At 40.9% G+C, this 22,728-nt stretch overlaps 3 protein-coding genes across 8 annotated transcripts in view; 1 reads left to right on the forward strand and 2 right to left on the reverse strand.

Moving 5' to 3' along the window:
- The window catches only part of LOC140200087 (copper-transporting ATPase 2-like), a 143,649-nt gene extending 133,562 nt beyond the window's left edge, over positions 1–10,087 (reverse strand). For both annotated transcript variants that reach the window (XM_072262832.1, XM_072262833.1), the window contains exon 1: positions 10,078–10,087. In XM_072262832.1, coding sequence (XP_072118933.1) covers positions 10,078–10,083 — 6 coding nt within the window. In that variant the 5' untranslated portion in view covers positions 10,084–10,087. The remainder of the gene's footprint in view (positions 1–10,077) is intronic.
- A 91-nt stretch (positions 10,088–10,178) lies between these two features.
- alg11 (ALG11 alpha-1,2-mannosyltransferase) lies at positions 10,179–18,238 on the forward strand. Of its 2 annotated transcripts, none has more exons than XM_072262844.1 (4): positions 10,179–10,435; positions 14,463–14,696; positions 15,722–16,647; positions 17,733–18,238. In XM_072262844.1, exons 1-4 carry the CDS (start codon positions 10,398–10,400, stop codon positions 18,008–18,010), a joined length of 1,476 nt encoding a protein of 491 aa, XP_072118945.1. In that variant the 5' UTR covers positions 10,179–10,397; the 3' UTR covers positions 18,011–18,238. The 2 variants fall into 2 exon arrangements, with proteins under 2 accessions (XP_072118945.1, XP_072118946.1); XM_072262845.1 differs by lacking the exon at positions 10,179–10,435 and adding an exon at positions 10,467–12,050.
- A 399-nt stretch (positions 18,239–18,637) lies between these two features.
- Positions 18,638–22,728, reverse strand: part of LOC140200690 (serine/threonine-protein kinase Nek5-like) — a 45,763-nt gene continuing 41,672 nt past the window's right edge. For all 4 annotated transcript variants that reach the window (XM_072264258.1, XM_072264257.1, XM_072264256.1 and 1 more), the window contains one exon: positions 18,638–21,971. In XM_072264258.1, coding sequence (XP_072120359.1) covers positions 21,689–21,971 — 283 coding nt within the window. In that variant the 3' untranslated portion in view covers positions 18,638–21,688. The remainder of the gene's footprint in view (positions 21,972–22,728) is intronic.

The raw sequence follows: 22,728 nt of genomic DNA on the forward strand, positions 1-22,728 counted from the left end.
GTAAAACCATAAGACAGAATTAGTTAATTCAGCCCATTGAGTATGGTCTGCCATTCGATCAAGGCATTGATCTCAATTCCATTCTGCTGCCTTCTCCCTGTAACCTTTGATACCTTTACTAATCAAGAACCTATCAGCCTCCCAGTACTATATATATATGCCTAGGACTTTTGCACAGTACTGTATATTGGTTAAAATAGGAAGGTGGTTGGGAAACAGAAATAAGAGTAATTAGCTTTGTATATATTTATGTTTATGTTTGTATGTATGTGTGAGTGTGAGTGTGAATGTGAGTTTTGCAGTACTGTCCACTTTAAATACACCCAGTGACTTGGCCTCCACAGCCGTCTGTGGCAATGAATTCCACAGATTTAACACCTGCTGACTAAAGAAATAGTCAATAGTTCCGTCTGACAGCCTGCTCCGTCAGTGTAGAAACACGTGCAACCGCAATGCCCAGGGCTTTAACCATTGATAGTGGCTACTAACGAGGATATTGTACCTTGGTTCCTCTGTCACTGCGAGGTATAGGGTTATGTTAATTGGTCTGCATCACAGCGGGAAACAGTGGCTAAGCTACTTGCACCATTAATACTGAGATCAAGTATGGTGACTTCCGTCGTCACTTAAAGATTAGCTTTGTTTGTCACATGTACATCAAAACATATAGTAAAATGCTTTAATTTTATCAACAAACAACATGGTCTGAATATGTGCTGGGGGCAGCACACAAGTGTCACCGTGCTTCTGGCACCAACATAGCTTGCACCAACAGACTATCCCTTAATAATCCATACGACCTTTTGGAATTTAGGAGGAAACTGGAGCATTCAGAGGAAACCCAGCGGTCACGGAGAGAAAGTACAAACTCCTTATAGACAACAGCAGGAATTAAACCCTACTCACTGGCACTGTAAAGCATTACACTAGCCACTACACTATCGGGCCACCCTTAACACATCAAACATGGTCACAGGCATATTTAATCAATCACAAGTTGGGACATGCATGTATTCAGATAGTCAGTCCTCAAAACATTAATTTTCAGTATATGGATGTCTGTGCCTAGACCATCTGTGTGAATTACTTTGTCCCAGCAAATGTGTTTGAACATTCAGAGATGTCTCCCATTGTGTGTAACTCAACAGAAGCACTGTCAGACTCAAAATATTGAAGTAAGCAATACCATAGTAACTATTGAAATTGTATTGAATTAGCTGCTGTTACTTTTGATCTTAAGGGTATAAAACATGATTTTCTTTGAGTTTAGGGGACGCTACCCAGAGGGTTTCCAGGAATACAGACTTATGTAACACCAGCTTCAGTGACTCTGATTACAATCACAACAGCCCATCAGCCTCCTTTGCTCCAGGGAAAACAAACCAAATCTATCTTCCCACAACCTAAATTTCCCTGGCAACATCTTGGTGAACTTCCCAAAGCCTGCCCCCATCTAGCAGGTTCAATTCAGGAGTATGATGGAATGCTATCTATATGCTTTGAAGTGTGCAGTTCCAACACTCAAGAAGCTGGACACCATACAGGAACATAGCAGTTTGCTTGATAAGCAACCCATCCCCAACCATTCACTCACTCCACCCCGATGCACAGTTGCAGTAGTTTGTACTATCCACAGGATGCACTGAAGAAACTCACCAAACTCGTTAGGCAGCAGTGTCATGGCCTCTACTAACCAGAACTACAAAGGCAGCAAAAACATGGCAACACACGTCAAAGTTGCTGGTGAACGCAGCAGGCCAGGCAGCATCTCTAGGGAGAGGTACAGTCGATGTTTCAGGCCGAGAGTCCTGACGAAGGGTCTTGGCCCGAAACGTCGACTGTACCTCTTCCTAGAGATGCTGCCTGGCCTGCTGCGTTCACCAGCAACTTTGATGTGTGTTGCTTGAATTTCCAGCATCTGCAGAATTCCTCGTGTTTACGTTTTTAAAAACATGGCAATGCCACCACTTGAAAGTGGCCCTGCAAACTAGGCACCAATCTGCCTTGGAAATATTTTGTCATTGCTGTTGGATCAAAGTTCTGGAAATTGCTCTCTAAAAGAATTGAGCATCTACCCACACCTCGAACACTGAAGGAAACAGTGAAAATAATACAACAACTAGAGTTTGCGTCATTTTTCTAGGATTCCCTACGTCCTACTCTAATGAATATGATGACTGAGGAGAGATCCCCACCAATGATTTCCCTTAAGTTGTTAGCACCAATATGCCTTGCAATAGTTGACTACATGGATCATGTCACTTACTCTTTTTATGTCCCTTTCAGAGTGATCTATAAATATTACATTGTACTTAGAAACAAGTTTGTCGCAGGTGTGATGTACAACTACTTCCAGATGAACACAACTTTAAGATCAACTATTGCAAAAATATTAGGTTATTTCAATGAAAAGTATTAGATTTTAATGTTAATAAACAGCATCCTGCAGAGAAGTTCAAACGGTGCTGTAAACTTATTTGTAAACTGACATACATCTCTGCAATGGTGTCAATTCAACTGGGATCTGTTACACCTCAGAGTCAAAGGCAAATGCTTCCAATTCACCTGTGGGCCCTAAGCATTCAAGTTAGTTGGGAATCTCTGATCAGCAATGTGAATATTACACAAGTCAGATGTCAGACTAGAACACATTATAAAATCCATCTATTTCGGAATCAGGTTTATCTGATATAAAGTTAGACAAAAATTCCATTTCCCTATAATATTCTTCAAACATTTCCCACACAACCTGTATTATCTGATTACTGATATCTCCATCCGCATATTCAGCATGCTCTATATAATGCCATTAATCTAAATGTTGTCTTCTAAGCTTAAACCTTAAATTTGAAACTGGAATATCACTATGCCTTAATTTATTAGTTTCCTGAATATTCTTGAATAACATATCCACTGTTTTTTTTTCTTCCTTAGACTAAATAGCTCCAGGCTTTCCAATAAAGAACTCAGTTACTCTAAGTTATGCATATCCTGCTCATTTCTGTACTGATTCCAACATTTGGATACCATGCTCCAATACAACAATTGGAAACATAAGCACAGATCTACTTGCAACCTTACACAGGAATCTACATTTACCCAGCACCTATAATATATACAGTGAGCATGATCCAGTAGTCAGAAGTATATGCAGAGGAGTCTATTAGATGAGATGGCAAAATCTTATTTATTGCGAGGTTATTTACAAGAGGCAGAGGATGTTGAGGATGGAGTTTCACAGCATATGTCATGGGATACTGCCAAAGATAGGGCAGCCACTTGGGATGTTAAACAGTGAACAGAACATGTTCAGGCAGGCATATGGTAACAAATGCAAGAGGATGATTCTCTCCTAGAACTAGGGTGCGTTTTCTCAGGGTAGGGAACATCGACTCAGGTCATAAGAGCCCTGCGTCGGGCATTTTCATGCCTTACAAGCGCAGATTAGAAGTCTGTGTGGGGCACCACTCCTCGCACAGACACTAGAGCAATGTGTGGTTAAGTGCCTTGCTCAAGGACACAAGCACGCTGCCACAGCTGAGGCTCAAACTAGTGACCTTCAGATCACTAGACGAACATCTTTACCACTTGGCCACGTGCCCAACAGGGTAAGGAACTGAGATCAGAAGAAATTTCTTTGCCTGGAGGGCTGTGATTTTGGGAATTCTCTACCTCAGAAGGCTAAAGTTAATAGATCACATACTGCATTAAAGGTATGTTGGAATCTAGAAAAGTCAAAGAATAAGAGGATCAGGTTGAAAGAATCCAAAGATCAGCTATAATCTTATTGAATGCTAGAGAAATCTGAGAGAGTCATGTGGCTTTTCCAAGTCCGTATTTTTTCTGTTATTTTAAGGGATAGGTGAAAATTCAAGCATCCACCTTCTGAAATTATCTTTATACCTGACTAAATATTTCAAGGCCTTAGCAGCTTTCATTAGTTTTGACAACCATTGAACATATATTAATGTTCTTTCACTCTCCACTCTTGTCTCATTGTTCTGCATTTATTCAATTTAAATTGCACTTCAGAATCAGAATCAGAATCAGGTTTATTATCACCGGCATGTGACGTGAAATTTGTTAACTTAGCAGGAGCAGTTCAATGCAGTACATAATATAGAAGAAAGAAAAAAAAACAAAATAATAAATAAGTAAATCAATTACAGTATACTTATATTGAGTAGATTAAAAAACATGCAAAAAAACAGAAATACTGTATATTAAAAAATGAGGTAGTGAGCAAGGGGTTAATGTCCATTTAGGAATCGGATGGCAGAGCGGAAGAAGCTGTTCCTGAATCGCTGAATGTGTGCCTTCAGGCTTCTTTATCTACTACTTGATGGTAACAGTGAGAAAAGAGCATGTCCTGGGTGCTAGAGGTCTTTAATAATGGACACTGCCTTTCTGAGACACCGCTCCCTAAAGATGTCCTGGGTACTTTGTAGGCTAGTACCCAAGATGGAGCTGACTAGATTTATAACCCTCTGCAGCTTCTTTCGATCCTGTGCAGTAGCGCCCCCCCCCCCCATACCAGACAGTGATGCAGCCTGTCAGAATGCTCTCCACGGTACATCTATAGAAGTTTTTGAGTGTATTTGTTGAGATACCAAATCTCTACAAACTCCTAATGAAGTACAGCCACCATCTTGCCTTCTTTATAACTACTTCAATATGTTGGGGCCAGGTTAGATTCTCAGAGACCTTGACACCCAAGAACTTGAAGCTGCTCACTCTCTCCACTTCTGATCACTGTATGAGGATTGATATGTGTTCCTTCGTCTTACCCTTCCTGAAGTCAACATCAGCTCTTTTGTCTTTCTGACGTTGAGTGCCAGGGTCTCATCCCTGAACATCGACTGTTTACTCTTTTCCACAGATGCTGCCTAGCCTGCTGAGTTCCTCCAGCATTTTGTGTATGTTGCTTGGATTTCCAGCATCTGCAGATTTTCTCTTGTTTGTGATTGATCCTCTGCTCCAGCAGAGACTACAGTGGTATCATAGCAACTGCATACCTAGCACAAAGGCAACATTTTGTGAATGCTTTTTTATTTGGTGCAGAAAATCAGAATGAAAGATATCAACAACATAAACCCTGAGTGAAAATCACAGAAAAGATGTTTGGAACAGATTTTAGATTTGAAATTGCCTTTAGAACTAATGAAGTAAGAATTCCTACCTTACAAATATGTGAATTTTTGATCTGCAATATAGTCATAATTCAGTTTTTTTCAAGAAGCCAATTCTCCAAGCCAGCTAACTCTTGATCTCCTTTTAAGACTTAGTTGTGTAGTCATCTGGATGAGGTGTGGTTCCAGTAATAGGTGACGACATATCAGTAGAATATAATAGGACAAACAAGAAGGTCATCTGCTTTGATAGAAATATTGGAAAAGCAGAGCAATTTTTAAATGGAGAAAGACTGAAAATTATCAGTGTTCAGACAGATCTGGGTGTCCCTGTGTATGAAACACAACATGTATAAAAGGCACACATTCATGACAAAAGGGATTGGGCACAAGAGTAAAGATATCAGGTTTCAATTACACAGGATCACTTCTGCAGTATTCTGCACAATCTGATCTCCCTGTCCAAAGATATAGTTGCCATTGAGGGAGTGGAGTGAAATTAGTCCAAATTTATTCCAGAATTCTAGGCTTTATCACATGAAATGATCATAAGTAGACTGGGCTCATATACCGTTGAGTTTAGAATGAGAATGAGAAGTGATCTCGTTCAAATTCTTAAAGGGTTCAACCAGGTAAACAAAGAGATAATGCTTCCCCTGGTTGGAGAGTCACAAAATGAGGAGTTGGTCATACAGGATAGACAGAAGACATTTATCCATCTTAAACAGGGGTTCCCAACCTCTTTTATGCCATGGGGTAAATACCATTAAGTAAGGGGTTCATGCACTCCAGGTTGGGAACCCCGATCTAAAGAGTAGTGAATCTTTGGAATTCTTTACTCAAGAAGGTTACAAAGGTTCCAGTTGCTGAGTATATTCATGGCCAAGATCAAACATTTTGAGGCATCAGGGGCAACCAAAAGTTGTAGGGTATTGTAGGAAAGTGGTGCTAATGTGAACGGCAACCTATAATCTTATCAAATGGCAGAACAAGCAGAAGAGATAAATGGCGTACTCCTGCTTATATTACTTTTGTTCTTATTTGGCCTTTGCTGAAGAACCTCTTGAGATTATTTTTAACCCTGTCTACCAAATCCATCTCATATCTTCTTTTCGTGCAGCTGAGCAAAGACTTTACTTTCTGAGAAGGCTGAAGAGAGCTGGACTGTGCACCTCCATTCTCACGAGATTCTGAAGATGTGCGGTAGAGAGCATACTAACAAGCAGCATCACAGCACGGTACAGAAACTGCAATGCAGCCGACATGAAGGCTATACAACAGGTAGTCAAGACTGCCCAATGCATCACTGGCACCATCAAGGACATACAGTATATACAGAAGGGTGCCAGGAAAAGGTTAGCAATATCATGAAGTATCCCACCTACCCTGCTCATGGACCGCTCCTACCAAGGAGGAGGCAACGTAGCATCCATATCAGGACCACCAGAATCAAAAACAGTTACTTTCCTTTGGAGTAAGGCTGATCAACACCTCCACTCACTAACACCCATTACTTTATTATTTCCTATCAGAGTCAACTTATGTACAGACTCTCCTGTACCTAGCAACACTTCATGGACAACCAATCAATCTATGTATATAAGCTAGTTTACGTATTTTTATTTTGTGTATTTTTATTATTGTTTTCTTTATCTTATTGTGTTTTTTTTTTGTGCTGCATCGTATCCAGAGGAACAATTATTTTGTTCTCCTTTACACTTGTGTACTGGAAATGATACTAAACAATCCTGAATCTTAAGAAATATTAAGAATAGATGATGGGCAACAAGAGAGCAATTTTCTGAGAACCATGACATACACAGATTCCTCAGTCCTGGTAAAACTATCAATAGTGCATAATTCTCATAAAGTTCTTACTGGGCTTGAGAGGTTGGAGGATTTGTCAGTAAGAGTCCAGAAGGAGAGTACGCAGTCTCACAATAAAGTAAAAGCCAATTAGGAATGAGATCTGGAGAAATTTCTATGCTCAGAGGCTAGTGAGTCTTTGGAATTCTTTACGTTAAACAGTTCATTAAAAACAGAAATTGACAAATTTCTATATATGAAGGGACATGGGGACATTGCAGGAAAATGATTATGAAGACACGTAGTCCTCTTTTATTGTCATTTTGTAATGCATGCATTAAGAAATGATACAATGTTGCTCGAAACAGAAGAACAGCCAAAAACAAAGCACAGAGCAGACTGAAGGTGTCACACAGTTTATTCCTGTTCTGAATTTTTATCTTATTTTAAGACTCATAGGGCTGTTCCCAATTCTCAAATTTTGTTAAAATCCACATGCCCCACTCTAATGAGAGGTAAGGTCTCAGGGGTGGTTTGAATCCACTTGCAGGAGCATTTTCAAGAACATCTCAGCAATGACTGCCCATGGTATGAATGACTTTGATTCTACCTGACAGCAAACTAGAAAATACAGGTGACCTCCTACATTATAGCCAATTAGAGAAGGAAATTTACTCTTATAGAATTCACAAATCATTACTTAGGATTTTAAGTTATGGAATAAAATTTGCTCACAGAATTTTTGAAGGGAAAAGTAAACCAACAATAAATATTATATGTTTTATTTTATTTAAATTTTTTTCAGCTTGCTTTCCTTCATGGACGCATCACACCTTATGTTACAGAAAACTGTGATATGGCCTCATTTTCTATGAATGTAAACCTGCCCCCCCCCCACTACTCCACACCAGTATAATGCAGAGATGACCTGTAAAAGCAGAAGGTTCTAGAAATACACAGCAGGTCAGAGAGTATCTGTCGGGGGAAAAAAATTGGGTGAGGGTCAGGTTATGCCTGATTAAGTTTCTCAAATAGGTGACAAAGTAAATTAATGAAAGTAGATTGGTAGATGTGGTGTACATGGATCCTAGTGAAGCACTTGACAAGATTCCCCATGGCAGGCCCATCCACAAAGTGATGAGGCATGGAATCCATAAAAACTTGACTGCTTGCATTCAGAATTGGCTTGCCCACAGAAGGCAGAGGGTCGTAGCAGACAGAGCATATTCCGCCTGGAGGTCGATAGCTAGTGGTGTTCCGCAGGGATCTGTTCTGGGACTGCTGCTCTTTGTGATTCTTTATAAACGACCTGGATGAGGAAGTGGAAGGATGGATTAGTAAGTTTACAGATGACATGAAGGTTGGTGGTGTTGTGGATAGCGTCGAAGGTTGTTGTAGGTTGAAACGGGATATAAACAGATCTGGGTGCAGAAGTGGAAGATGAAGCTGAAGAGTACAGTGATACATTTTGAAGACTGAACTTGAAGGTGTCAGATCTACACAGGTAGTCACCTCTCAGTTTCCACCCAGCTAACAGGAGTCACCTGCCAATCATTTCCAACTGATCACCTGCAGCCTATTTAAACCCATGTCTCATCCACAATCCTTGGTCACTTGTTTGAACCAACCAGCCTCAACCAATTACTCTTGTTCTTTAGTTACATTGTTGCTTTGTTGTGTTTAGTATCTGTTCTCTCTTGTTTTGTGGCCCCCATGGCTTGTTAGTTTACAGTTTATTATTAAAGTTATTACTCACTGCCAAATCGTCTCTACTGTTGTGTTTGAGTCAATTCTCCCCTACATTTCCTGATAGAAGGTAGAGTACAAGTTAAATGGCACGGTTCCTAGCATTGTGGAGGAACAGAGAGAAGGTTGCTGTGCAAGTTGATAGGGTTGTTTAAAAAGATGTATGGTGTGCTGGCCTTCATTAGTTGAGTGATTGAATTCAAGAGCTGTGAGTTAATGGTGAAACTCTATAAAACTCTGGTTAGACCACACTTGGAGTATTGTGTTCCGTTCTGTTTGCTTCATTATAGGAAGGAAGTGGAAGCTTTATGGAGGGTGCAGAAGAGATTTATCAGGATGCTGCTTGGACTAGAGAACATGACTTTTAAGGAAAAGTTGAGCAAGCTAGAGCTTTACTTTTTTTGGAGCAACAGAGAATGAGAGGCAACTTGATAGTGGTGTATAAGATTGAGAGGCATAGATAGAGTGGGAAGCCACCATCTTTTACTTGGGCAATGGCCAATACCGGAGGATATACACTAAAGGTAAGTGGAAGAAAGTTTAGGTATGAGGTCAGAGGTAGTTTTTTTTTAAAAACACACTAATAGGTTCTGGAACACTCTGCTGGGGTGAGGCTGATCTGATGCAATAGGGACACTTAAGTGTTTTGGATTAGATTAATAGGTTAGCACAACCTTGAGGACCAAATGTTCCATGCTGTGCTGTGTTCTCCCAAAGTAGAGAACAGAAAACACTGAGAGTGAATAACATCGTTTTTTGTTTAATATTAGCCATGAACAATCTATCCTGTTCAACTTTGCAACCACCCCGTCCAATTAGCAGTCAAATGGAAATACAACAGACCGTAGACTGGAACCCGGAGCAATACACAAGATGCTGGAGGAACGCAGCAGGTCAGGCCCTTATGTGGAGAGAAACAAGCAGTGGACATTCCGAGTCCAGGCACTTTATCTTGTCCAGTCTAGAAGAAGGGTCTCAGCCCGCATCTTCAACAGTCATTTCCCTCCACAGATGCTGCCTGACCCCCACTGAGTTCATCCGGCATCTTATTTGTTGTAATCAAACGTCAAGAAAGTTGTGTGTCAACGTAAAAGCCACAAGAGCTGAGAGCAGTCCTGCAGAAATCCTAATTTTTACAGGTAAATCACAAATTCACAACCTCCTGAGGAAGGGGCGAACATGTCAGTGCCGCAACTGTCACCATCTTCAAAGGGGATTGCGGATTTCACTTTATAAACAAACCACTCTGCAAGATTCAAAACTCCAAAACGTTGACAAGGTGGTGTAAAGATATGGCATGCGTGGCATTTTTTTAACTGCAGATATTACGACGGGACTGAAAGAACTCCGCGAGTCTACACGGACCAGCAAGTCGTCCCGGTCACCCGTCACTCACCCACATCCGATCACCGGACCGCGCCGATCAGAGCGAGCGTGCGTGACGTCACCGCGCCGTTCGCGGCGAGCGTGCGTGACGTCATCGCGCCGTCCGTCCCCGCCCGTGATGTCACCGCCTGTTTCTGAACAGGGGGATCCTCCGAAGATGCTTGTTTAACCACCACTTTCCCTTTTCTTCTTCTTTCTTTTTATTGTTGCGACAATGGTTCTGCGAGAATAAATTTTTACAATATATAATCTTTTGAAAGAGGATCTACAGTACATCGGGAGGTCGGAGAGAAGGTCCGGGTCGGAGGTGAACCTGCCGTGTTGTCACCGATGGCCGCGAGTGGCGGGTGTGTGTGTGACTTTCTGAGGTGAGGTGAGGAAAGGAAAGGAAAGCGGGGGTTTCGCTCTTCGGGCGGGCAGCCACCATTGTTGTTAGTGACGCCCACGGTGTGTCCGGGGTTGGTGTAGCCGCTCGGTTGCTTCCTCTGTGAAGTATCCGTTCTGATGGATCATTAATGGAGAACTGAGCTCACCGTAAATACGGAAACACCAGGGATTCTGCAGATGCTGAAAGTCTTGAGCAACACACTTAAAATGCCGGAATAATTGGCCCGAGAACGGGTCGACTGTGCATTTCCTTCCACAGATGAGATCCACCTGTATTTTACATATATAAAATGAAATTTTACATAGGACATGAAAACCCTTCGGCCCACAATGTTGTGCATTTAAGTTCAAGTTTAATTATCATTCAATAAATGTAGCCAAACATAATAGCATTCCTTGGGGCCAAGGTGCAAAACACATTACCCACAGCACACTGCTCGTAGCAGTTATGGTTGAGGCCCTTTGTTCGTCAGGGTCAACCAGGGATCCTAGCTAGCTACTTGATATGCAGGCCAGGGCAGTACAATATGGAGAGCAAACTGTTGCCCGTGCAGCAGGTTCCTCCTCTCCACGGAACTGATGAATCCAAGGGAACGGCAGATACCAATACAGTTTGGCACCAGCAGCATTGCAGCAGTTGCTACTCAGTGTTGAGGTCAATGTAGGACTGCCTTAGGAACACCAGCTCCGGACTCACTCACGAAGCCTGCCCCATGAGTGGGTATAGCTGAAAGGCAGTGGGAGTTTGAGGTCAGCGTTTTCCTTCTAGATGAGCTGCCAACCATAGCCGATGAACCCTATCTGCTCAAAGTTTTAAGGAACCAGTAACCTGCCTTTACCCCTTCTCCTATCAGTAGAAATGGTTCATTTATAAAAAAATCACAAAGGGTAGCAGTCCCGAAGTAGATCCCTGCAGAACACCACTGGTCATTCACCTCCAGGCAGAAAATGGCCCATTTAATACCACCCTCTGCCTTAGGTGTGCAAGTTAATTCTGAATCCACACAGCCAAGCTCCCCTGAATCCCATGCCTCCTGACTCCGAATGAGCCTGCCATGGGGAATCTTGTCGAACACCTTGCTAAGGTCCATGTATACTACTCCACTGCTCTAATTTGTTTTGCCACTTGAAAAAGTCAATCAAGCTGATAAAGCATGACCTGACTCTCACAAAGCCATGTTGAATATCCCCAATCAGACTATGCTGCTCCAAATGCTTGTAAATCCTGTCTCTAAGAATCATCTCTGATAGTTTGCCTACCACTAATGTAGGACTTACTGCTCCATAATACCCAGGGTTATCCCTGTTATCTTCCGGTGTGTGTTGCTGCTGTAAACACTGAACAAGGGTCTGGTGTTGGAGGAGAGAAGTGTTCAATTCCAGGGGTAGGAGAGTTAGACGTTGCATAGGCTGGCTTTGTGTGATCCCTCTACTCTTTGCATGCCTCGTACTAAATCAGAACAGACACTGTTGTAAATACAAGGTCTGTTGGTACCTGTGGAAAGAGAGAGAAAATTAACTTTTCAGGTCCTGAATCTTAAACTCGCTGAAGAGAGTCTAGAGGAGGCTCACGAGATCGATTCCAGGAATGAAAAGGTTAGTATATGAGGAGCATTTGATGGCTTTGGGCCTGTACTCACTGGAGTTTAGAAGAATGAGGTAGGATCTCATTGAAACCTATCAAGTATTGAAAAGTCTGGATAAAATGGATGTTAAGAAATTTCCTATAGTTCGGAATCTTAGGACCAGAGGGCACAGCCTCAGAATTAAGGGACATCCAGGTAGAACAGAGATTAGGAAAATTTTCCTTCACCAGACGGTGGTGAACTTGTGGAATTCTTTGCCATAGATTGCTATGCAGGCCAAGTCATTGAGTATATTTAAAGTTGAGGTTGATAAGTTCTAGATTAATCAGTGTATGGAAGGTTAAGGGGAGAAGGCAGGCGAATGGGTTTGAGAGGGATACTAAACCAGTTATAGTGGAATAGCAGAGCAGACTTGATGTGCTGCGTGGCCTAATTCTGCTCTTGGGTCTTATGGTCTGACAATAATTGCATGTACCGAGGTACAGTGAAATCAAGGCATCTATACCGAACATTTCAAAGCACGTTCTTTGAGGTAGTACAAGGGAAAAGCCATCAGGTGAAATGTGGTGTTATGGTTACAGTTAAGGAGAAAAGGCAGATGTTGCCACATGAAAATTGATTTTAAAATTTGCTGAGTCCTTGGTAGTATATCGGTTAGTATTCCTGCCTAACATGTTCTCTGCTGGGGAGGTGCAATTTTGGGGTGCTTAGCTGGCTAGCAGTCTTATGAAGAGGAGAGCTGAATGTGTAAGTCTCTTCCTGCCAGAACATAGTCTTTCCAACAGCAAGCCTCATGTCGTGCCTCCTGGCCGGCCACACACAGAAACTGAACTCCTTTCGGACACAGGCTAAACTACAGAGGACCTCCTGCACACGGAGCAGGCCCACCAGTGTGTGGACACACCCTGGTGTTTATGAACCAGGTCCCCAGCTATAGGTGAATAGTCCCACTGCCTTGTGAGCAGCCTTAGGAGAGACAAAGGCTATGGCATAAGCCCAGACAGCAAATCCAGAGTGGAGCCCCTCAGGCAGCTGGACATCACTGAACATCCTTCCAGCAACTCCTGCAGCCAAGCTGGTGCCAAACATACTGCTTCATAAGCTTTCCTCTGGACTACACTGGTGAGGCCCAGGGGGGGATTTTGATGACTGGGCATCCCAGGATCTCCATACCTTCCACCCAGGCTTGTGATGATAATCACCATCACTCATTGTCCTTCGAGACAGACAGATGCCAACCAGTTGATGATACTTGTACAAATAGAATTAGACAATTTAGAAAATTGTCATGATTGTGATTCAAAAAATTCTCCAACAGTAAATGTACAAACTACCATGCAGTATAAAAGGGAGTCACGGTAGCATAGCAGTTAACGTGACACAGCCGCAGCTCGGGGCGTCGAAGTTCGATTCTGAACTCATCTGTAAAGAGTTTGTACGTTGCTCCCCATGAGCTTCGCCTCTTACTTTCCGAAAGATGTGCTCATTAGTGGGTAATTGGTCATTGTAAACTGTCCTGTGACTAGGCAAGGGTTAAGTAGGTGGGTTGCTGGGCAGTGCGGCTCAGTGGGCAAGTGGACCTATTCCACGCTGTATCTCTAAATAAAAAACGTCAAATAATCCAATGAGGTACTTTTACACACTTATCAGAAACCACTTAGTGTTTTAATCATATATATTAGTATGTTTAATGTATTCTGAGACTGTCCATGTACAGTTCAGCTACTCAGATTTTACTTTCCACTCTGTCTGATGACTATGTCATCTTAGTTGCGGGCTCTTAATAGTGTGCATACTTACTTCGGATCTGAGCTTTGAGGTCAAGTTTGTTAAATTCCTCAGCAACAAACCAGGCCAAACAGCATCTGTGGATGGAAATAGTCAATCAATATTTTGGGTTGAGACTCTTCATTGGAACTGGACCTGAAATGTCGACTATCATTATTCGCTACAAAAGCCGTCTGATCTGCTGAGTTCCTCCATCACCTTGTTTGTTGCTCCAGTATCTGCAGTCTCTTCTGTGTCCACTTGGAGGAGTTCTGTGTTATTTAGCTGAATTTAAATTCCACAGATGAATGTGTTGGGAAATTATCCATGTGGACTGTTACAAAACCATCAGCCTACCACCACATCCTGCCTTCTTACAGTGATTGCTTCTGAATTTTACAAGTATACTAGTGAAATATGTTTTTAGGTACTTTGGACAAATTACAGGAGATGGTTGATTTCCTTAGACCACTTCTGAGTAAAAGGGGTAATACAAAACGGATCCAAAAAAATCCAAGAACTTCTGTGTGTCTTCGCGAGTGACCAACCTCAGGGGAGAGGTTACAAGTAGTGTGGCAAGAAAATTACATTTTCTAAAGTCTTAAGGTTTTTACATTTGTGATACAAACATTGATGTTTTTTATCCCCACATTAGGTTTCTGCTGTCGTTAATCATTCCCGTGCTTTCTGTAACCACTGGTTTATTGTTTGCCCTCATCGTTATTTTGCTATACATTCGATTCTGGGTCTGTTCAAAGAAGAAAGCATCTCAAACTCCGGGAAACAACGTCAAGAAGTCTTTGTCAGTAGCATTCTTTCACCCTTACTGCAATGCCGGGGGTGGAGGAGAAAGGGTGTTATGGTGTGCAATAAGAGCGTTACAGGAAAGGTGAGTTACTTCACGGAGTCTCATTTGGCATTTTTTCATAAAAATGCATCTAAAAGATTAAATTGTAAAAATATTTTGTTTAATTGTGACTGCAGGTAAAAAGCAAACTTACAGCCCAATGATAATATTTTTTAATAGTATTCAAATCAACTTATGACCTTGTTCTTCCCTACACATGATCCCTTCCAGCCCAACAATGTGTCTGTGTCTCTGCATAGAATAAATGTGTTTCTATCATGCATTTATAACCACAGCTCTGTCAAAAGAAGATTACTGTGGGCTATACTACACTGAAGCAGACCTCACAGTTTTTGTGGCACTTCTAAATTACTGTAGTAGTTAGTAAAATTACACTCGTAATGCATGACAGAAACATGTTTGAGCCTGCATAGCATGTTATTAATGGCTCCTAGACATTCCCCTCTCTGTCCTCTATCTGCAGACTATTCTTTACAAGAAAAATAGCTTTAAAAATCAAGGAACACTTGTAGAGGGTCAAAAAGCAATCTGCTGGAGGAACCTTGCGGATCAAGCAGCTGCTATGGTAGGAAAGGACTTCGAACTGAAAGGATGCTGTTTTGAACCAAGATATCAACAGTTCCTTTTTTCCTACAGATGGTGCTCGAGCCACCAAGTTCTTCCAGAAAATTGTTTGTGCTTCAGATTTCAGCATCAGCAGTCTTTCATTCAAGCTTAAGAAATTAATGCTATTACAATAAAAATTCCTGAATCGAACATTCACAATTCAAGGACTATCTAAATAGTACAAATGTCATGAATGTTGGTGCAGATTTCTACTGCATATATATTTGAATAAGTAGAATATTTTTAATCAAGTTCTATGAATTAATTGCATAACTAAAATTAAGACCAACCTGCATTTATCATAAATGTTACTAATATATGCTTGCTATATATCAAGATCATCAAGTGTGCTACAAAGTATTTTCTATAATATGCCTGCACTTACAAAAATGATACATTTTTTTAGTCATGTTCTAATTTTTATGTTTTGGGATTCACAGATACGGCAATATTAAAATTATCATTTACACTGGAGATTATGATGTCACAGATCAAGAAATACTCGCTGGAGCATACAGACGATTCAATATCAAACTACTCCAACCTGTTGAATTTATTTTTCTTGAAAAGCGATACCTTGTGGAAGCTAAGTTTTATCCATATTTTACACTGCTAGGTCAAAGTCTGGGATCTGTTTTGCTTGGATGGGAGGCCCTTATGAAGTATGTTCCTGATATTTGTATAGATTCCATGGGCTATGCGTATGTGTTTCCTCTCTTCAAGTACTTAGGTGGTTGCCAAGTAGCGTGCTATGTTCACTATCCTACTATTAGCACGGACATGCTCTCTGTGGTGAAGGACAGAAACCCAAGATTTAACAATGCAGCCTTTATATCAAACAATCCTATCCTGAGCAATCTCAAACTTGTGTACTACCATATTTTTGCCATGCTATATGGATTGGTTGGTTCTTGCAGTGACATTATAATGGTAAATTCCACATGGACTCTGAATCATATTCTCGCTCTTTGGAAAGCAGGTGATCGAACCCATGTTGTCTGTCCACCTTGTGATGTTCAGACATTGTTAAATATTCCGTTAGAAGATGATGGTAACAAGACAGAACATTCCATTGTTTCAATTGGGCAGTTTCGGCCAGAGAAGGACCATGCTCTACAAATTAAAGCTTTCCATGGGTTCCTTCAGAAATATACTCAGAAATGCAGTGTGAAACTAATACTGATTGGAGGCTGCCGTAATGCTGAGGATGAAGAGCGAGTATCTTGCCTAAAAACACTCTGTGAAAATTTAGAAGTAAAAGAGAATGTTGAGTTTAAGATTAACATTTCATTTGAAGAACTTAAAAAACATCTGTCTGAAGCTACTATTGGTCTGCATACCATGTGGAATGAACATTTTGGTATAGGTGAGCATGTTATATAATCATGTACATCTCAGCTGTGATTCTTTCTAGTTTCTTTTGACTTGGACCATTTTAGCGTGCACTTCACGGTTATATAATATTTAATGCTTGAAGTATTATAGACTCGTGTGCTTTTTGAGATATTTAGCATTAAGTACTTAAGGGATTGCCTGTAAATTTAGACTTAACTACAACTTAAGCTTCAAAACAAAACTACATGGATAAGTAACATTTTTATGTTTATGGAACACTAAATTAGTGCAACTGAAATAAATACAGATGAGCATATAAACAATAGGACAACAAATCTCCCTTTCTCCAAGTCTCTCCATCCTAGAACAAATGCCCTGTTAAATCCCGACTCCATAACAACAACAAGTAAATCTACCTGAGTCATGATAATTGATTTTCACGCTGTAATTGTGTTTGCATGTTATTTTAAAGATACTAAGTGATGAATTACTAAAACAATTCAGGTATGTAGTTTCTTTTTGCAATTTGACTTTCTGCATATTAATAATATAGCTGTTAAAGAAGAAATTGCATCAGGTGCTACCGATCCCGTTTGCAGTTCATTCAATAGGACCAATAGACTGAGGCTGGATTGCTTTCTTTGAGATATTTAAATATGTGGTTGTGGCAGCACTTCTTAATCTGTTGGGAAATGCAGCAAAATCCCATCCCTCCATTCAACAGGAGCAATTGGAAAGAAAGATGTGATGTGATCAAAAGATTAAAATTTCAGTTAGATAAGAAAAATTGGTTTAAAAAAATGAGCCTAGACTAGAACCAGGAAATTTGGAACGTGGTTTGAATCAACTTTTGATACTTTTTTGTACTACCTACCATGTAGTCCTGGTACAAGTCTATATTTAGACATTGAATCAGCATGAAGATTCTGTATTGAGAAAGCCTAGAAATAGGTTGCTTTAAAAGGAAGGGATTTAAGGAACTGTCCACTGTAGTGTTCCAAAATACTAATTTTGCAAAAAACTAGGAAGTTCCTAATGCTATGATATAATGAATGTGCTTTTGTCACTGCATTATTGAACTGCCTCATTAATCATTTTCTCCTCTTTTTTTTATAGGTGTTGTGGAATGCATGGCTGCAGGAACCATTATTCTGGCCCATAACTCGGGCGGTCCCAAGCTTGACATTGTGGTACCTTTTGGTGGAGCTAAAACAGGTTTCTTGGCAGACAGTGAAGAAAGTTACGCCGATGCTATGAATACTATTCTAACACTATCACCTGAAAAAAGAATGGAAATTAGAAAGAATGCACGCCAGTCTGTGAGCAGATTCTCCGACCTTGAGTTTGAAACATCATTTATATCTGCTTTGGAACCTTTCTTTAGCCCAAGATGATTATTAAATGTGTCTAAATAATGGCTCAAGCTAAGATAATTACTAAATAATACTTGTAAAATAAGGAGTCTCTCCTCACTCTCCATCCTAAGGGAGTAGAGGCAAAACAATGCAAATATTATATAATAGTTTGTAAATATTCGAAAATGTTTACTGTTTTGTGTATAGTACAAAAATAAAAATAAATCTTTGAAGACTTCATGTTCATCAATAAATATGACCATAAAAAAGCCCTATTCAAATCAGATGTTTAATTTTTTTCCAAGTTCATTTGCCTTGTTTGCTGTTTCAGTGGCGATATAAGCAACTTGACATAAGGAAGTGTAAAGATAATAATAACTGCTAAGAGTACAATAGCCATAAAACTTGGATTATAAAGGTAAGTTTATTACCTTTGTTGGATGAAGGTCAGACAGATGCTGATTTGCGAGATGCAGAAGGGCTTGCCAGGTCCAAAACCATGTACCTAATATTGAGTTGTTAATCTGTTGAAGCTGCAGCACAGAAGGTAAAAGCAGCAGGCAAAGAATAGATCTAGTCACAAATGATAACAGACAATTGAACAGCTAACAGGAGGCAGTATCTCCTTTATTTATTGAATGGCAAACCCAGGAATGTGAATGCAGAAACGTTTGCAATTACAGTGGATTCCAGTTCATTGGCAGGACATCAGGACCAGTACATTTTGGCCCAGTTAAGCAGCTGCCCCACTAAGCTGAAGCTTCATGGAAATAATTAAAAAGCTATTTTAAAAAAAGATAAACTGAGTTACAAATTACATAATTAAATGAAATATGGAATAAATTAGAATACTAATTACTACAGTACCATAAAACTGTATTAGTTCCTAATTGCTATTGATGGAGGAATTCACCCAGTGTACACTGTGTTCTTTTGATTGACTGTAAATGAACAATATCAGTGTGGACCAAGTGCAGATAATGGAGTACCTTGATTCAATGTTTTTAATGATTCCATCCTCCAAATCCTCAATTTCATTGAAACATTCAAGATGATTGTCAATACCTTGAAATTCTTCATAGTTCCTAACCTGCTGAAGTAGTGAAATAATTTTACTTTCACTCCCAGCTATTTCTGGCATCTCCATGCTTGGATGCTTGAAACCACAGAGACGAAAACAGTTCTGAATTGTCTTACGACTTATTTCTCACCCACTATCAGTGACAAAAATCACTATTGTTTGTACATGCAACTGGCGTTATTTATACACTGTTCACTTGAAGCATGGTGTAGTGTCTAATGGCTACGCAAGTGCACGTGACTAATGCTAGTTAGAAACTGTTTGGCAACAGTCTCCTGTCCCAACTAACTGGAAAAGCGCCCCAAATAAATTTTAAAAATCCAGCTATTTTCTCTATTTTTGTTAAGATTTGTCCCGAATAATCGGCTGCCCCCATTAACCGATGGCGCAATTAACCTGAATCCACTGTATATTCAGCCAGTAGGGCCCGTAAATTATTGCAATCTGAATTACACTGACTGGGGAGCAGCTGACTGCCCATGTTGGTGGTGTGGTGGGAATCTCTTATTTACCCCCTTGCATTTTGGAGGAAAAAGCAGCTAAAATATCTTGAATATTTGCTATATTCTATTGTTTCAGAAATACTTAATTTTTTAAAGCTCAAAGTTTGAACTTTAAATTTACTTTTTGTATGTTTGCTGGCAAAGCCAGGATAGATTATCAATCTGTTTAGATCATCTGTGCTGCTCCACAACACTTCTTGTATGCCTAGTTTGAGTGCTCAGAACCGTTCCTATTGTATCCCAATGAGCATAATTGTGGTGCCACATGACACAGTACGTGTCCCTGGTGTGACACTGGGAGTTTACTCCAGCAAGCTCTGTTCATTGATCACCTCTGGCAGTGTTGCCGAAAATAGCTGCTTCTGCCACTGCTTACTCCTGCAGATGACACTGGATCCATAACTCACAGTGTGTGTGGTGGGCAAGAACAAGAAAAAAGTTTTTAAAAATGAATAATTGTGAGAAGACAACAACAGGAATTCTGCAGATGCTGGAAATTCAAGCAACACACATCAAAGTTGCTGGTGAACGCAGCAGGCCAGGCAGTATCTGTAGGAAGAGGTGCAGTCGACGTTTCAGGCCGAGACCCTTCGTCAGGACTAACTGAAGGAAGAGTGAGTAAGGGATTTGAAAGTTGGAGGGGGAGGGGGAGATCCAAAATGATAGGAGAAGACAGGAGGGGGAGGGATAGAGCCAAGAGCTGGACAGGTGATAGGCAAAAGGGGATACGAGAGGATCATTGGGACAGGAGGTCCGGGAAGAAAGACGGGGGTGGGGGGGACCCAGAGGATGGGCAAGAGGTATATTCAGAGGGAATAAAAGGAGAGTGAGAGAAAGAATGTGTGCATAAAAATAAGTAACAGATGGGGTACGAGGGGAAGGTGGGGCCTTAGCGGAAGTTAGAGAAGTCGATGTTCATGCCATCAGGTTGGAGGCTACCCAGACGGAATATAAGGTGCTGTTCCTCCAACCTGAGTGTGGCTTCATCTTTACAGTAGAGGAGGCCGTGGATAGACATGTCAGAATGGGAATGGGATGTGGAATTAAAATGTGTGGCCACTGGGAGATCCTGCTTTCTCTGGCGGACAGAGGTAGATGTTCAGCAAAGCGGTCTCTCAGTCTGCGTCGGGTCTCGCCAATATATAAAAGGCCACATCGGGAGCACCGGTCGCAGTATATCACCCCAGTCGACTCACAGGTGAAGTGTTGCCTCACCTGGAAGGACTGTTTGGCGCCCTGAATGGTGGTAAGTGAGGAAGTGTAAGGGCATGTGTAGCACTTGTTCCGCTTACACGGATAAGTGCCAGGAGGGAGATCAGTGGGGAGGGATGGGGGGGACGAATGGACAAGGGAGTCGCGTAGGGAGCGATCCCTGCGGAATGCAGAGGGGGGGGGAGGGAAAGATGTGCTTAGTGGTGGGATCCCGTTGGAGGTGGCGGAAGTTACAGATGCTGGACCTGGAGGCTGGTGGGGTGATAGGTGAGGACCAGGGGAACCCTATTCCTAGTGGGGTGGCGGGAGGATGGAGTGAGAGCAGATGTACGTGAAATGGGGGAGATGCATTTAAGAGCAGAGTTGATTGTGAGAAGAGGACTGTTAAGAGTTGATGGCAATGGGTGCAAGATGTGTAGTTGCAGTGACAGCAGTACCACACTGCTGAATCGTGCAATCATACACCAGAAGATGCTTCCATCAGTCAGATTATGATTAACTGTTCTATAATTGGCATTAAATTTAATAATCCTTTAAAGGTGCCAATCAAATCTATTTTAAAATCTTCATAAACAGGCTCAATTCCATGTTTTCTAAAAACAAATGTTGAGACTAAATAAGGAAATTCCATGGGATGAGTAGGCAAGCAGACCTACAACTGTTTCTGCTAAGGTGACATTTTTGCTCATTTTTTCCAGGTATGAACATACACACGTTTACTCGCTGGGGAGAAACATAAAATAATTATATATTCATTGGATACAGATTGGAAGTGGTCTGTCAGTTGGTTACTGCAAGTGAAAGTCAAATAGAAAATATGCAAATAACAGCTTGAGGAATTAGTGTTTGTTTAAAATAATCAATTCTAGACTTGGGATGTTTGGAATGACATTCTAGTTCATTGGCTGTAAGAGTATATGACTACCCATAAACATCATTCTCAGGAAGTTGCATTTTGTTCTGTGCAATCTTAACTGAATCAGGTACAGGCATTTTGTTTTGATCACAGCATTGTACCGGCTTGCTTTCAGTATTGAAGACATTCATTTCCGTGTAGTCCTCACTCTCCTCTCCCTGTGCACCATGTGCACTTTGACTGGCTCCTTTCCCTTCATGATTACGAGCTTCTGCTGGTTGAGCAATTAGTTCTTGCAAGGACTCCACCAGCTGTTCTGTGAGTTCATCTTCTGATTCTTCAAAATTTCTAAAGAATATTCATAGAAATTTTACAATAAGGTTGTACATTACAACATTGAAAGATATTGGTAAGTCGGTGCAAAATAGTCCATTGTGAGTAACACTACATAACTACTGAATCTTATAACTCAAAATGAAGCTAGAGTCATATCTTTTTTTTAAAAAAAAACTGGATCATTTCCAAATCAATTGTGGTGACCTGTGTAAAATCTGAAATGCTTCAAGGTCACTGAAAGACATGGATTTTATGTAGAGTCATTCAGTTCTTTCTGGGGAAAACAGCAATGCAAGAGGAATTTTATCCTCTATCTCCCCATGTGAAAATCCTGTGTCAGAATAAATTCATATAGCTTAATCTGGTATGGCTTTGGAATGTAATTGCCCAAATACGTTGAAGTGCATGGAAGTACTAGGCACTTTTGACCCACCAGGTCTGTGTTGACAGTCAAGCACACATTCTTCCCGCGTTCCCATTCACTCCCGGAGAGACTATTCACCAACTTGGGGCATCATGTATATTTTTGGGTGTGGGATGGAACCTACACGGGCATGGAGGGATTGGCCAAATGCCAAGTGGACAGCACCAAGGGTCAAGATTAAACCTAGCTTGCTGGAGCTCTGAAGCAGAAAATCCACTAGCAGTCTTTAAATGCTGCTTATTATTAACTTTGCTCCAGCTGTACTTAAGAAAGTTGGGATAAGAGTCACTTGGAGCATAAAGACTGACATTTGACAAGCTTTGGTAAGCTAATAGTAAAAGGAAA

The sequence above is a fragment of the Mobula birostris genome, chromosome 7 (assembly GCF_030028105.1).
Source record: "Mobula birostris isolate sMobBir1 chromosome 7, sMobBir1.hap1, whole genome shotgun sequence".
Taxonomy (NCBI): domain Eukaryota; kingdom Metazoa; phylum Chordata; class Chondrichthyes; order Myliobatiformes; family Myliobatidae; genus Mobula; species Mobula birostris.

Excerpts from the sequence above, each read along its gene's own strand:
- alg11 (XM_072262844.1), top strand. The coding sequence starts at position 10,398 with ATGGCCGCGAGTGGCGGGTGTGTGTGTGACTTTCTGAG. Across the intron at positions 10,436-14,462 it reads TGTGTGTGTGACTTTCTGAG|GTTTCTGCTGTCGTTAATCA; the intron begins GTGAGGTGAGGA and ends TCCCCACATTAG. Across the intron at positions 16,648-17,732 it reads GAATGAACATTTTGGTATAG|GTGTTGTGGAATGCATGGCT; the intron begins GTGAGCATGTTA and ends TTTTTTTTATAG.